At 39.3% G+C, this 14,335-nt stretch overlaps 1 protein-coding gene across 1 annotated transcript in view; it reads left to right on the top strand.

The window, feature by feature from the left end:
* KIF15 (kinesin family member 15) overlaps positions 1–13,103 on the top strand; it is a gene marked incomplete at its 3' end in the record, with an annotated part of 33,913 nt that extends 20,810 nt beyond the window's left edge. Inside the window, exons 21-34 of the mRNA XM_010150120.1 lie at positions 862–947; positions 1,354–1,429; positions 1,707–1,793; positions 2,695–2,799; positions 3,662–3,784; positions 5,231–5,377; positions 6,351–6,455; positions 6,693–6,857; positions 7,292–7,398; positions 9,737–9,809; positions 10,383–10,420; positions 12,007–12,172; positions 12,597–12,728; positions 13,024–13,103. Of these exons, the coding sequence (XP_010148422.1) occupies positions 862–947; positions 1,354–1,429; positions 1,707–1,793; positions 2,695–2,799; positions 3,662–3,784; positions 5,231–5,377; positions 6,351–6,455; positions 6,693–6,857; positions 7,292–7,398; positions 9,737–9,809; positions 10,383–10,420; positions 12,007–12,172; positions 12,597–12,728; positions 13,024–13,103 (1,490 nt within the window). The remainder of the gene's footprint in view (positions 1–861; positions 948–1,353; positions 1,430–1,706; positions 1,794–2,694; positions 2,800–3,661; positions 3,785–5,230; positions 5,378–6,350; positions 6,456–6,692; positions 6,858–7,291; positions 7,399–9,736; positions 9,810–10,382; positions 10,421–12,006; positions 12,173–12,596; positions 12,729–13,023) is intronic.
* Positions 13,104–14,335: the final 1,232 nt, after the last annotated feature.

The raw sequence follows: 14,335 nt of genomic DNA on the forward strand, positions 1-14,335 counted from the left end.
GATATTTTTTAAAGCTCAGTGCAAGACTTTTGCAACCACAGGCTACAAGAAATATCCAATATCACGATGTGGTAGTAGGTTTTTTGGCTGAAGAAATTGCTCTGGAAATGTTGAGGGAGGTGGGTTAATTGGGAAAGGAGTAAGAAACTGCTTTGGGAAAGAATCCTGACATCGAAATGCTGGTGACCTTTTATCTCAGTGCTAGCTAAGTCTAGCTTACTTGTTCTGTCTATACAAAGCAGCTTCTTAAAGATTTTTCATAGTGGATATGATCTTGTTAAAATGATCTATGGCTTTTTGTGGTGGATCACTGTCCTGCAGTTTGGTGGATGCTGTCCTTGAAAGCCTGTCAGACTGCAGTGACTGCAAAACAGCAGAAAGGTTGCTCAAGGGCTTTTGCAAATGGTTTTGCCTGCTTTTCTGCAGTGTACGCTGTGCCTGCTCAGCAAGTTTGCTGTAAGTTTTCCTTTTTTAGTGTTTAAAGGATTGCTGACAGATTGAAAATTATTATTTTAATTTCCTTATAGTCTAATATCTTGAACTGCTGGTTAGAATTTGAAAAATCCCCCTCGGATTAATCTACAGTTGAGAATTTTAATTACTTCCTTTAAAGCCTTGGATATCGAGGAGCTTTATAGCTATATGAAATTATTATCAATGGCAGGTGTAAAGAGCTGATGGCCTAATATGAGTTTACTTTTGAAGTTGTCCAGGAAAAGCTAGAGATCTTTCTGTTTCCATTTAAGATTTTGGGGGGGTGGGGGAGGTGGTCAGTCATCTTGGGAGTTTGTTTAGATTTTTGTTTTGGTTTAAATTATGCTGTTGTGAGTTGTTATGATAACATATATTTTGATATTCTAGAACCTTTTGAAACTCCTGAAAACAGAAAAAGAACATAATGAGAAACTAACATTACAATTGCAAGAAGACAAAGAAAATAATTCAAAGTAAGTTTTAATTAGTGATGGCATTTATCTTCGTCTGACTCCATTGGTTTGTGCTGTGCTAGGTTTTGTATTCAGGCGGGGATCCTGTTCACAGGGGCTTTTCCCCAGCTGGGTGGAGATATTACATAATGGGCTTTTTTAGTTTATCCAGCTTAGAACAGCACTTCATTTTAATGTATTCAATTAACATGACAAGTGTAGTTCTTCACGTCAGAGGTCAAGTTCCACTAGTGATGGCAGTGTCTGGCTGGTTACTAAACTGTTAGTCTTTTATGTAACAATGTGAAGGTGATAGTTAAAGAACTCTTCAAAAATATTAAGTGCAAATAAGGATAAACTTAGATGCCTTGATTCATCTCTTATGTTCTGATTATATTTCTTACTAGAAGTATGTTTTCTTCTCTAGGGAGCTCTTGAAAGTACTTGAAAAAGCACAGGTGGAGAAACCATCCCCTGAAATAGTGACACGGTGCGAGCAGCAGGTACAACAGCAGAACCGAACGTCTAAATTGTGTGTTCATGGGTTTGCTTGTGCACTGATAGCAAATTTATTGGTGAACTGATTGTTGTGTTGATTGCCAGCAAAATGAATGTAGAGTCCTCAAGTTTCAGATTTTTTTTTTTTTAAGCTACTGCTTAATTTTTCTGGTAAGGTAAACAGCTTAGTTACTTTTTTTTTTTTTTTTAGTGGCTTTGTGCTTTACAAAATATACTTCAAAAGTAATTAAGTCTCTCCTTCGCAATTATTATTTCTTCTAGGAAGCAGAACTGCAGAAATTGGAACAGGAGCTGGCTGCTGCGGAAGAGATTATTGTTTCTTTGAAGAAGACAAATGATACAGATAAGGTTTGGGCTTATTTCTGCTAGTGATACCCAGTTTTGCGGGTAACTACACTCTGTAGTAGAGTTGAAAGCCTAGAGTTCTGTGCTTCCAGGCAAATCCTGGCTTTTACTGGCATGGAGTTTGCAGGGTGGTAGGAAATTGTTACACCTTCAGAGAAAACAGGCGATAACTGAAGGTTAAACAGAAAAAGATCCAGGGTAAAGCTGTCTACTGGACAGAACACTCAATGCATAAACAATGCGTAATTCCCCTGATGATTAATCGGGCCTTCCAGTCAGTGCCATCTTGTAATGGTGAGAAAAGTGATATAAGAATGTGACTGTGGGATATCTTTATTAACAAAATCAAAGCACCTTTACATGAAACTCTGCTCCAGTGTTTTGAAAGCTTAAATGGCAAAAGTTCCCATAGTACAAGCATTTAAGCTGTACGTAAAACAGGCGTAAGAAATCACGTAGTGTGTTTACTATCCAGCATGACGCAGTGATAAATCTTGCTTTTTCTGGGCTAAAACCAACAATCTGACACGTATAAGGCCAGAAGAATCTGGTATTGTCAGTGCAGTCGTGTTTCTTGGATGTGCCTTTTTCCATAGCGAACAAATGTCACCTTAAACTATAGTACTGCTATTAGAAACTCATTACAGCCTGAGACAAATCAGAGGGGTAGTCTTCTAATGAACACAGCAGGTCTTTTAATTCTTTATGTAAGTGCTTAGGACAAAAGCCAGTAATTTAACAACAAATTTCCTGTTACTCCTTTACCTGTGTGTATTGAGGCCTTGTTTTCAAATGATTGTTTGAAATTTGAGATTGACGAATTATACTCCAAGGGAAGTCCAGTAATAAAATAAATATAAAATATATATGATGTCTCAGGTTTAACTTTTTTTTTATGTTGCAGGAAGTTGTAACTGACTTGATGAGGCAGATCCAGGAGCTGAGGTCTTCAATTAATCATAAAACTGAGTCTATAGATGGGCTGACAAGAGAGCTCGAGGATATAAATGTATGTTCTGTCATTTTGAAGGACATGGTACAGTTTTTCAGAAATGGAAGGCAATGACATATCTTATCCTGGGTCTCCAAAAGCATAACTTGCTGTAGCGTTTTAGAAGGAAACTTCTTTGTTTTGACATGTTGAAGTCTTCTGAACATTTTATGCCTAAGGCAGTCTTGAAACCGAACTCTCTCCACATGGTGGGTAAAGAGCAGTGTCTCTAAAGGGACCTATTCACATCCTGTAAACTACACTCAGCTGACAGTCACATTTAGATTTTCTCAGAAATTGGCAATTTAAGACCTCAACAATTGAAGCTGAATTGTAAATTCATTTTTGAGGGAGTGAATTTTTATGTTGCTGATATTACTGTGTTCTATGTCTGAAAACAAGCATAAAGAACTAAAACTATGTATTTGAATAACTGAATAAATATGAGGCATCTTCTTTCTTAAAATTGGTCTGGTTTGCAAACTGATAGCACAAGCCACAGAATGCTTTAGATAATGTATATGTATGAACTATGAATTCAAAAGGTCCTACAGACAAAATGTTGATGAGACAGTTTTCTACACATGGTTATTGTGGTTCTCTAATAATGGCTTTAGTGGTTAATATGTATTGTGGTGGCTAATATTTATTAAATTAATAATTTTTTCCATTGTTCAGACGGCTCATAGTAACATAATTTGTACAGTTTAACAAGTGTGATGTATCATTCTGATTTTAGTCATTGACACTGAGATTTTACATGTTTGTAGTTTTCTTCCTAAGATTTGTGATACACATTTATTTTTATGATTTTTGCCAACTTTCTTTGATAACATGTTTTCCTAAAATAATCTGAAATTGAATTTAATACTTTTCGCAGTGCAAGTATAATCTTGTCCTGGCTGCAAAAGAAGAAAGCAAAAAAATCATAGAGGATCAAGAAAAGAGGATTGAAGAACTGAGAGAAGCCTTGGAGAGAAGACAAATAGCTGATAACATTGAGGTAAAAACACTAATGTTGGTGTATTATGATTATTTCTTCAATGGGGTGTTGTTTTGCTTAAAATACTGGTGTAAAACTTAACCTCCTTTTAGCTCAAACTACAGCTAGTTAAGCTGTTCTTAAAGGAATTTTTCATGAGGTAACTGACAGATTCTGTTAAATTATCATGTTACTTCATATAAATATTTTATAAGGTACTTCATAAAAACCTATGCTAAAAGCCTGGTTTAATTTTGTTAAGGCCCCTGAGGAATCATGAGCTGAATGTAATGGCAGCATTAGATGATGCAGCTGAGAAATGAAAATAGGTAGAATATATTACATTTAACGTTCTCTCTTCCCCACTGCTACTATATTCAGTAACGTATTTCCTTTACTCCTAATTTTAACTAAAAGCTCCACCTGCTGGAAACAGCTTTAGGGTGCATTGTTGATTCAACCTTGGTTTGGCTTTGTAAAACGGCATTTTCCTTTTTTAACTCTTTCCTGTTACTGCCCTCACCATTATTTTGGTGAACATGCCCATCAGTCAAACCCACTGGCCTCTCCTTACAAGTAATTTCTACAAGATCATCTGTCATGTTAGATGTGCCTAGTCCAGTCACGGCACCAATAGACTCTTCCAGAATAGCTTCTCAAAAACCGTCCTTAAAGAGATTTCTACTAGGTTTAATGAAGAGACTATCTTCATTAATAATAATCATATCTAAATCTGACATTCTGAAACCCAAAACTGAGTCGTCTGCCACATGGATCACCGTTTGGTTTTGGGGTTTTTTTTTGAACTGAAGAACCAATTCTTACTGCAGTTTTATCCTTGGACGTATTTGGCTCCTGATAAAATCAGTGTTTCTCCTTCTTCGACTTTGCACATCAGTTACTAATTGCCTTTGTGCTTCCTTTACTGGACAAGGAGGACTGATCCAAGGCGGCATTTAAAATACTACGTACTGTTTCTACCTTTAGGTTGACACACCTTGTGTAGGTATGATGCCCTATTAGATAAGGTGGGACTCTAGATCCTCGAATAAATCCAGAGGCATCTACAGAATAGCTGTAATCACTAATTCAGCATGGATTAAAATCTATGCATTCTTTTCTGGATTCTTACATAAAGAATTGCCTCTCTTTTTAAGTGTACATGACACTTTAAGCCAGCGGTTGATTCCAAATATCTCCTGCAAGTATCTAACTGTAACTATACTGTGGGAAAGTTCTCTTTGGTTTTTTGTTCTGCATCCAAGAAAATAGATAGGGAAAACCTGCTAAACCAAGGAATTCATAGATGAGTGCTTGCTATACTTCATGATGAAAAAGTGGAGGGAAAAGCGAGTCGCTTGTAGCTGTTAGCAGTCTTTGCAACAATGACAAAGCACCTTGAAACAACTGCTTTAGAGTAATAACATTAACGCTTCTTTCTTTACTTACCCCGATGACTTGAAACAGAGGGACCTTCTGTGTGAAGACTTGCATCATACCACTGATCAGCTGATGAGACTGACAGAGGCCTCTAAGAAACATGATTCGTTGCTTCAGTGTGCACAGGAAGACATAGCAAAGAAGGAAGCTCTAATCCAGGAACTCAGGGACCAGGTGAAAGATGGAAATTCTTCTGATAATTAGCTCATTGGGAGGGAGCTCTGGTTAACTGTAGCTTCTGGAAAAGGTTTTACTTGTAATTTTAGAGCATCTTGTAGGCAGTACTCTTGGTGAAGAGCACTGTTCCTTCCTGTAAAGCAAAGAAGTAGCTCAAAAGCTTCTGAACAAAGGCTAGATAACTTTTAAATACGTTGGAAATTGTGTAAACAAAATGTTTACTCTGAAAGCAGAGTGAAATCATCAGCACCTATAGAATCAGAGCGACCTGAAGTTAGAAGCAGTGTCACCTAGGGGACTGCTTTTTCCTCTGCTTACCACTTACACACAAGCGATATCATTATGTAGTAGAGATGCTTGTTGAGCTCTATAGATTAGGCAGCCTGAGAGTGCTTTGGAGCTTTTGCAGACCAAATAGCTGTGTTAAGCCTTTGTCCAAATTTTAGCTGTAGTTGTCACACCTGTCGTAGTGTTAAGTAATTGTGTTGGCAAAAACTCTAATCAAGATAAGTTATTTTGGAAAGAAGAGTCTTTTGTCATGTTAGCATGTTCTCTTTGAGGGAACTGATTAAATCTACAGCAGTAAACTCTTTGTATCAAATCATCTTTTGACCAGTGGTGTTTGCCAACAAAATTTGTGATAGTTTTTCTGTGCTAGCAAGCCCTTTGAAAGGTAGATTATGTTAGCAAGGCAAAAAATAATCAAATACTGACACCAAGAACAAAATTCAGATTAACTACAGAGTATATAGTGTATATATGCTTTCAAAAAATGCTTCTAACATGCAACTATTGAATGATGAACAGTTATTAGGTGAATATGGAAAACAGTCATGAAAGTGAACTCGTAAGGTAACCTAAAATAACACGTGTACTTAAGCTTGCCCAAAATAGAGATCTGGCTGCTGTGTTCTTTAATATTTTGTGTGTATTGGGAGCTAATTTAATTCTAATTTGGGGTTTCTAATAGTTGGACAAAATGACAGAAGAACTGGAGAAGAGGAAGAATGAATACGAACTAAAAATGAAGCAAATAGATTGCTTTGTGGACTCATCTTCAGTAACATTTCCTCAGGTATGGCATCTGTGAGAGAAATATAATGCCTCTTAAAACTCACTGAAAAGGACTAATGAAACTTCACAGCACAGCTTCAGGCTGGGGCCTGAAACTGCAATGTTTCAAGAGTGGTTAAATGGTGTTGATAATTTATTAACATGGCTCTCCAATTAAGTATTAAAAGGTGTAACCAATACATAGGGGAAACAGCTCTTTACTAATGGTTTGCGGGTTTTGTTTCTTTTAACTTGCCAGTGTCCAAAAACCCCGCCTAACTTTGATGTGAATTTGGCAAAGCTCTTGGAAACTCATGAGCAAGAAATAGCTGATCGGAGGGCTTCTGCGATAAATCTGGAGCACCTCGTACATGAACTCAATGAAGAACGAAGAGCTAAAAACGACGAAATTCTGAGGCTGAAGGTAATCTCTACAGACAATTTGTATGGTTAAAATAAGACAGAATAGAGGGTTCAGATTTTTAATGAGCCCTGCTTAGCAGTCTGTCCATTAAAGCAGGAAGGCAGTTCTCAGTCTCCTTACCTAGGCTGGTAACAGATGGTGACAACTTGCTCGAGATGTCCATGTGTGTCGTTTTCCCAAGGACCGAATAGTTTCGTGCTAGGGAATATCAAATGGTAACATCGGTTTTGCTGATGAAACTGTTCTGACTTATTCTGAATCAAGTTTCTAATGAAACTGTAAATGGAAGGGTGATGCAGGTCTTTGCCAGAGAACTGTGCTTGTTTCCTGAGGAATAGTTTTGTCTTCCGTTTTCCTCAAACGTGTTCAGCTGGAAACTAACACAGGATTTGCAATTCGGTCTTTAAATAATGTTTCAAATTTCACCTGTTTAGGAACAATTAAATGAGTTGGAGAACTTGCGTCTGGAAATGCAGATACTGATGGAGAACAACAGGAATTTACAGAGCCTTGTAGAAGCCCAGCAACTAAGCAAGAACAGGTAGAGTAAAATAAAACAAGGAAAAAAACTGTATTGAATCAATTAAGATAAACAGATTTACAGTTTTTAGTTGGAATATAATCTTACGTATTGTTCATGCAATTAGAGATTAACTCTGCCTTTTCCATGGAGCTTGTTTACTGGCTCATAAACTTTACTGCCTTTAAGTCACAAATTCTTAAGTACAGCAAAGTTTTATAAGATAGGTAGAAAGAGAATGTAATGACATGTGTAGCCGTTTCTGTGAATTATGAGTTGCTGTGTCACTGCGCAGTTCCGCGTTCTGTAGATGGGAAACGTCAAATGAATTCAACACAGACATAAATGGAACCAATTTTCCACCTTGCTTTTTTGGGGGTTCGGTCCCTCTGAAAGGATGGCGTGCTGCTGTACGCCTCAGGCTATAGACACCCTCAAGCTGGGTTTGAACTGTAATCTGCACGTCTTCGTTTTGGACAGAAAAATACTTTATTTCGTGGCTTACCTTTTTGGGGTTTTTTTTTTCCTCTGTTTTCAATTTTGTAAAGAATTAAATAATCTGCTGGTTTGTATCTTAACAGGCAGCATGTCATTCTGTTGCTGTTTAATGGCAATTAATTTTTAAGGGGTGATTTATTAAACAGTAATTTAAGGCTAGGTAGGACTTAATTTTTTTTTTCCTACTAAATGTATAAAAAAATATTTTATTGAGCTTTTATCTCTATTCAATGAAGTCCCAGTGTTGTCAGTTTCAGAACTGACCTAAGTATTTCATGTAAAAGAACGCTATTAAATTTGCCAAATGAAGTATTCAGCATAGAAACTATTGCAATTGCCAGTGTCTGTGCGAACTCCAGCCTGTCCATGCAGTGTATGTATTGTATTACACAGTAATTTTCGATTATAAAGGGCTTCCTTTGTGGAAACATTCTGTGACCCAGTTGGGATACTGAATGATGATGTCTCCAGGGCCTTCTGCTTAGTCTGCAACAGACATTCAAAGCTGTGTTGTGAACTGAAACGGGAATCACAGAAAACCAAGTAGTTACCTTGCCATGGGAAACTGGATTCTGTGGCTTTGCTTTTCACACAGCTTATGGAGTAGGTTACTTGGACCCAATTTTTCGTAAAGAAAAACGTTACTTTTATGGTCCTCACTTGCTGGATTCCCGACTTGGGACCTTGGGACATAATTTGGATATGCATTAACAATTCCCAGCTGCTGTTCATTGATAGCTGCGGTTTGAATAGACCGAAGGCCAATAGTGTAGTGCGTGCCCTCTGAAGAATCAGTTTTGGGTGTCTCACGTGGGGATGTTCACAGCACACGTGCCTCGTACACGGTGGGAGTAGCTGATAGCAGCAGCAGGTAGTGGTTATACGTTGGGTGGCCCAGTGTTAGACAGCGAGATGATTTGATCGTTCGTGTCACATGTAACAAAGTAATGGGATGTCACATCTTGGACGGCATTGGAGGTTTTAACGTTCATATAAGTATCCACAGCAAACATCTAAACAACGTGTTTGCTGTTTTCCCCAGCCATTTGTAAGCTGGATGGATTTGGGTGGATTTTGGAAGTGGGTGGTACCAAAATTTAACAAGGAAAATACATTATTTTTATTTTAGTCTCAGAATTTGTTAAACTTTTGAAGTTGGTATTTAATTAACATTAACAAAAACCCCACATACACACACTTATTCTCTCAGACTGTGGCTGTTTATATCAGATATGAAAAAGACTTTAGGTATATTGACCAGGGTTTTAAAGTTACTGAAAATAGTGACCTTTTGTAATGGCATCAAATTAAACTAACTGTTAATCAATGAAGTCTTTCCTTTTTGGCACACTAAGAGAATGAAGTGTGGGTTTGGGGGTTATTTTAATTCCGTGGTGTTGGTTTACTTCCACCCAGTGTCGTGTTTATCAAAAACTAATAAAATAACACATTTCCAAGTGTTCTGAATACAAAAATATCTTGCCTTCTTAGCTTGGCAAGACCCTTGAGTAACAGTCTGGTAGGAAGGAGCTGCTTTCTGCAGTCTATAGGCCTGTGAACATCATGAACCAATAAAACATTTGCCTCGGTCCTGAAGGTGCCTTGCATACAGCTGTATAGTTACTACATTATTAATTGTTTTCATTAAAACACTGGTTTCTCTATACTCTAACAAAGGGAAATATGATGTTCTTGGAATATAAAGGATAAAACCCTTCCAGAGTTGTTTCATGATGTTCAGCATTCCGAGTGCAAACACACGTCAAGACAGCTACACGCACTTACTGGTTTAATCTGGGTAAGATGTTGGTTTTACAACTGGTTTCCTCTGAGAAACTTGCCTCGTTCTTGGATTTCCTAGTGATCAGAAACATCCTGACGTTCAGTACCTCAAGGAAAAAGAGGAGGAGATTGCTGAAGAACGACTCGCCAAGGTACATCATCTTTCTCATGCCAGCTGCCATTCCCCTGTTGTGAAGTACTAACGTTTTCTTCTGTTTCATGGCAGTGACGCAAACAGCAATTTCTAGTGAATTCGAGCAGAGCCTGATACTTACCTCGTGAGGGTTTCTGTCTTGGCCTGACACCAGTGAACTGGGTGCCAGACTGCACAATAAGCAAAACCAGATCCAGCTCACCAAATCCAACTCGTCTCCAGAGCTGGAAAGTGAAGCCTCTCTTGCTAATGTCAGGGCTCTGCCAAAGGGAGGTCGGTGTCGCAGCAGAGGTTGCCATGGGTCGCCCAGATGGAAGAACCCCCTGTTAGAGCTCTGCTCTGTGTGAATGGGCAGAGATGCTGCTGTGAGGTCATTCGTGCCGGCACGAAATTGGAAATATGTGTATATAGCAGAGAGGAACTTGCCATGAATGAGAGAGACGTGAGTTACTGGGCAGTAGGATGATTTTTTGGTAGGATCTGGAATGACATCAATTAACTGACAAATAGTTTTATATATACATGTATATTAAACATTAAGAGTGTAACTAATATTTTTGAACTTTTACAGAATAAAGCAATGGAGGAGATACTGAAAATCAAAGCAGAGTAAGTTTAAATCTTGTTCATTGAACTGGAGACTTGTATTAAACTCATTAATACCAAAAAGGTATATTTAAGCAATAGAAGTCCAAGTTCTGAAACTATGAAAAAGACATCGTTTGGAAAGGCTTCTGCAAGACACATGGAGTTCTTGCTCTTTCTCATCAGTAGGTGGTAGTAGCACCCATTGCTACCCTAGCAGGAAAATAAACAGGTGGAACCATAGAAAAACTCAAATTGGAAGGGACATTTTGAGTTGTTTGAAGTTATCTATGTTTTGAATTCTTTCATATGCAGTGAACTCTAAGCACACTCTAAATTGAAATACTGTTCATTTCTTTATTAGAATTGTAAATATTTTATAATTTTAAACTTCATCTAATTCTTTACAATTGTTATGCCTCTTTTTTTTTTATTTTCTGCTCTTCAGCTTGAAAAATGAAAACTGGGTTTTAGTAGAGGATTCCTAGATAGTGTTTGCACTGTTGTGCAAGCAGTCCTCAAAATTCAGTGGTTTGCACCTTGGATGGATAGTGGTCAAGACATAAAATACTGAATCAAGAGATAAAAATAAATTTGAAAATGTGGCCTCTGTTACTTCTTTTTCTAATCTGTGTTGCTTCAGGCTACACAGTGGCTGGATCTCCTAATATTTGAGTTATTTATATTTAATTGAATGCTTTCTATGTAAGTAACTTTTAATGACGAAGATAGTTTTCATGCATGTGGTCATTTCAAGAGTACATTATATTAAGTTTTCCAGAAACCCCGGGTTTGATTAGGAGTTGTTTTGCTGTTCGCTGCATTGGTTTTTCATACCCGTCTGGTCTCTGAAATAAGGTTTTATAACAGTGCTACAATGTCTCGTCTAGCCAAATAATATACAGAAAGGAAAAAGATTATTTTGTCAGCAAGAAAATGCCTTCACAAGTGCAGCAATTGGTTTCATGCACTAGATCTTAAACACCAGGCTTTGGTGAAACAAAACTGATGGCAAAGATATTTTAACTGATGCAGTATTTGAATAAACGTGCAAAATTCCTGAAGTTCCTACAGTCAGTAGGCAGGCTGCCAGGTTTGGTGGCAGGGTTTAATGGTCTGTGAGCCTGAGAGACGTAAAACTGTTTCAGCAGACAGGACGTGTCCGAAGTGGTGATCCTTCCATTACCAGGCCAAACGAGCTCAGGCTGTCTCTGAGCCCTGCCAGAGATGTTTCTGAGCAACAAGGCTACCAGGGAAAAGCAATTTATGACCAAGCAGTTTAGGGGAAACTTGAAGAGCGGCAGAGGTCATCTGGCAAACTTACATCCCTTAGGATGTGCTCTTGGAGGTGAAGCTTCTTTCCTGAGCGGAGGTGGATGTCCTGGGAGCAACTCCAAAACGCTGCCCAGTTAAGAGCTGGTGTCAAACACAAGAGCTGTGAAGCAGAACAAACTTTTTCCTTCTCTTAGCACTGAGTTCTAGGAAAAATGTATTGTCCCGAAAGGATACCTGAAAAGGAGCCTGCCTCAGTATCCAAGGCTGCCTTAGTAATTTGGTTGTATGCCACGTATGTTGTTTTTTAACATCATCTGATTCTTTTATGTTGGCAGATTAGAAGAGACCAAGAATACCCTGAAAATCAAAGAGAATACTTGTCTTGAAATGACTCTGGAGATGGAACGAACAAGAGCTTTGGAGCTGAAAGCGTTTCATGAAAAAGAAGAAATTAGATCAAAACTGGAGGAAACATACGAAGAGAGAGACAGAATTGGAAAGGTTATATATGTATAGTTTTGTTGTCCTTACGGTAGAAGTGTATTTGGCAGAGGTAGAGCTGTTGCTAATTGGCCCATATTCTGACTTCATTAACGATCGACGACTGCCTCTGCTTTGTCCTCAGTTTAATTGTGTTTGTAATGCTGTTTCCTGCACCAGTGGAACTCTGGGTACAGAAATCACCATTGCTGTTCGTAATCCAAACCGATTGGTGCTTTTTTTTTGTCCCCTTAGAGGGATATAACTTAGCACTTCAGGAGAAATAAGACAAATTCGTATTTCCTGAATGAACTAACTCTTGCATCATACATATGTTACAGCAACCTCAAATGTTAGTATGTTAATGGTTCTAAGAAGCTGCTCTTGCCCTCTCTTGAAGGAGACGCCACCGTTCAGAGGTACATGGTGTATTTGTTAATTGCAGGAAATGGACTTGCTGAGGAAGCAAGTTGACTCTCTTGCTGAGGAGAACGGGAAATTACTGGGTCATCAAAACCTAAACCAGAAGATTCAGTATCTTGTGAAACTGAAGAAAGATTACACTAAACTTACTGAGGTGAGCCGCGAGTGGAACGCGGAGGAAGTAATGGCCTGACATACGAGAGAGCTAAGCTTTGAGAATGACAGCTCAGATTCTTGCTCCTCCGTTGGAGAGCAGTAAGTAGATACCTTCGGTTTTACGCAGCTGTGTGGGTCATGGCTGGTCTGTCTCCTCACAGGCCCCAGGCAAGGATCACCCCGTTTTATGTCCTCGAACACGTAGCGTGTGAAACGCTCAAACCGCTTCCTTAGAAACGTGAAAAAAGTGACTGTGACTTCCTTAATACGCCCGTGTTGATTCTGTTTTACAGGAGACTGAAAAGCTAAGAGTGGAAATCGCTTTTTTGAAAGAATCCAGAAGATGTGAAACATGCAGACAAGATCAGCTACAGTGAGATGCGTAGAGCTGCAGAGCCGCCCGCGCGTTTTCGAGTGCACGGAGCGCGCGAAGGCCAGTGGTTGACACTGACTTTTGCTGTGGTCTCAGAATACTCAAGTGGGTTACTTCCTGGATTTTTTTTTTCTGGGAATAACCTTTTTTAGTGAAGAATTTCATTCCAGCCATGTAGGCAGCTTCCCATGACGTATTAACACCTTCCTAGCGTTTTCAAAAAACTGGTTTTTACATAGGTGCTGGAAGATAACTTCCTTGAAACCTTGGTGCCTTGCCAAGGAAAACCTTTCACGCTGGGAACACACCTGGATTTTTTTTTTTTTTGTTTCTTGTTGTGCTTTTATTCAGGTTCCTACCTCTTCTGAAATGCTACGTTTTCCAGCAGAGCCAAATTTTATAAAAAGCACGATTTCTTGATGATTTTTTTTTTTAGCTAAACATTGGCTGTTTTTTCTGGGTTGCTTAATAATTTTCACGTTGAAGCTCGTTCAGTAAAGCATGAATGTGAATTTAGGGGTAGCCTTGTAAATAGCACTATAAATACCTTTTAGCTTTGTACTCTTTCATTTCTCAGTCTGAAATGTAAACGTCTTTTCAACCTCTTTTGCCCCCAGCGCAAGCTTGCAGCAGACTCCTAAGTTAGCACTGTAGGAAATTTGAAGTATTTTGCAACCCTTTTCTTCTCAAACGTTAGGAAATGAGACCTGAAAGCGTGCAGGATGCTTTTGTAGCATAGCGTAAGGTCGTCTAGTTGCGCTCCAGGTTTATTGCCAATGCCGAGCTCTTGGTAGCGGGACTCGGAGCACGGGTTTATATACCGATCCCGAAGGCTTGGCTGTGCTGGGGGGTTAGCTGTCCCTAGTCCTGGCGCTCTGCTTTTGGCTGCTTTGTTCGGTACTGTTGACCACGGGGGAGGAAGATGGGTGTCGAGTGAGGGGCAGGACGCGTAGCGAGCTTCCTTCAGCGTTTGGCTGAGGGGAAGAACGACTTTCCCCCGGGTTATCTGTGAATTTTATAGCTGCCTAATCCTGCACATCTGTTTCCGCTCGAACTTTGGTGCGGAGCGTAGCAGTAAACAAGGGGGAAGGGTTTTCCGCCCGCAGCGCTGAGCAGTAACCCAGCGCTGATTTCCGCGTGCTCTGGGGATCGGACCGAGAGCGGTCCGCCTGGCACCGCGAAGATGGCCTGTTACAGGCACCTCCCAGGCTGGCAGAGCCACCGGCCTGCCC

The sequence above is a fragment of the Eurypyga helias genome, unplaced genomic scaffold (genome assembly GCF_000690775.1).
Source record: "Eurypyga helias isolate BGI_N326 unplaced genomic scaffold, ASM69077v1 scaffold6334, whole genome shotgun sequence".
NCBI lineage: Eukaryota > Metazoa > Chordata > Aves > Eurypygiformes > Eurypygidae > Eurypyga > Eurypyga helias.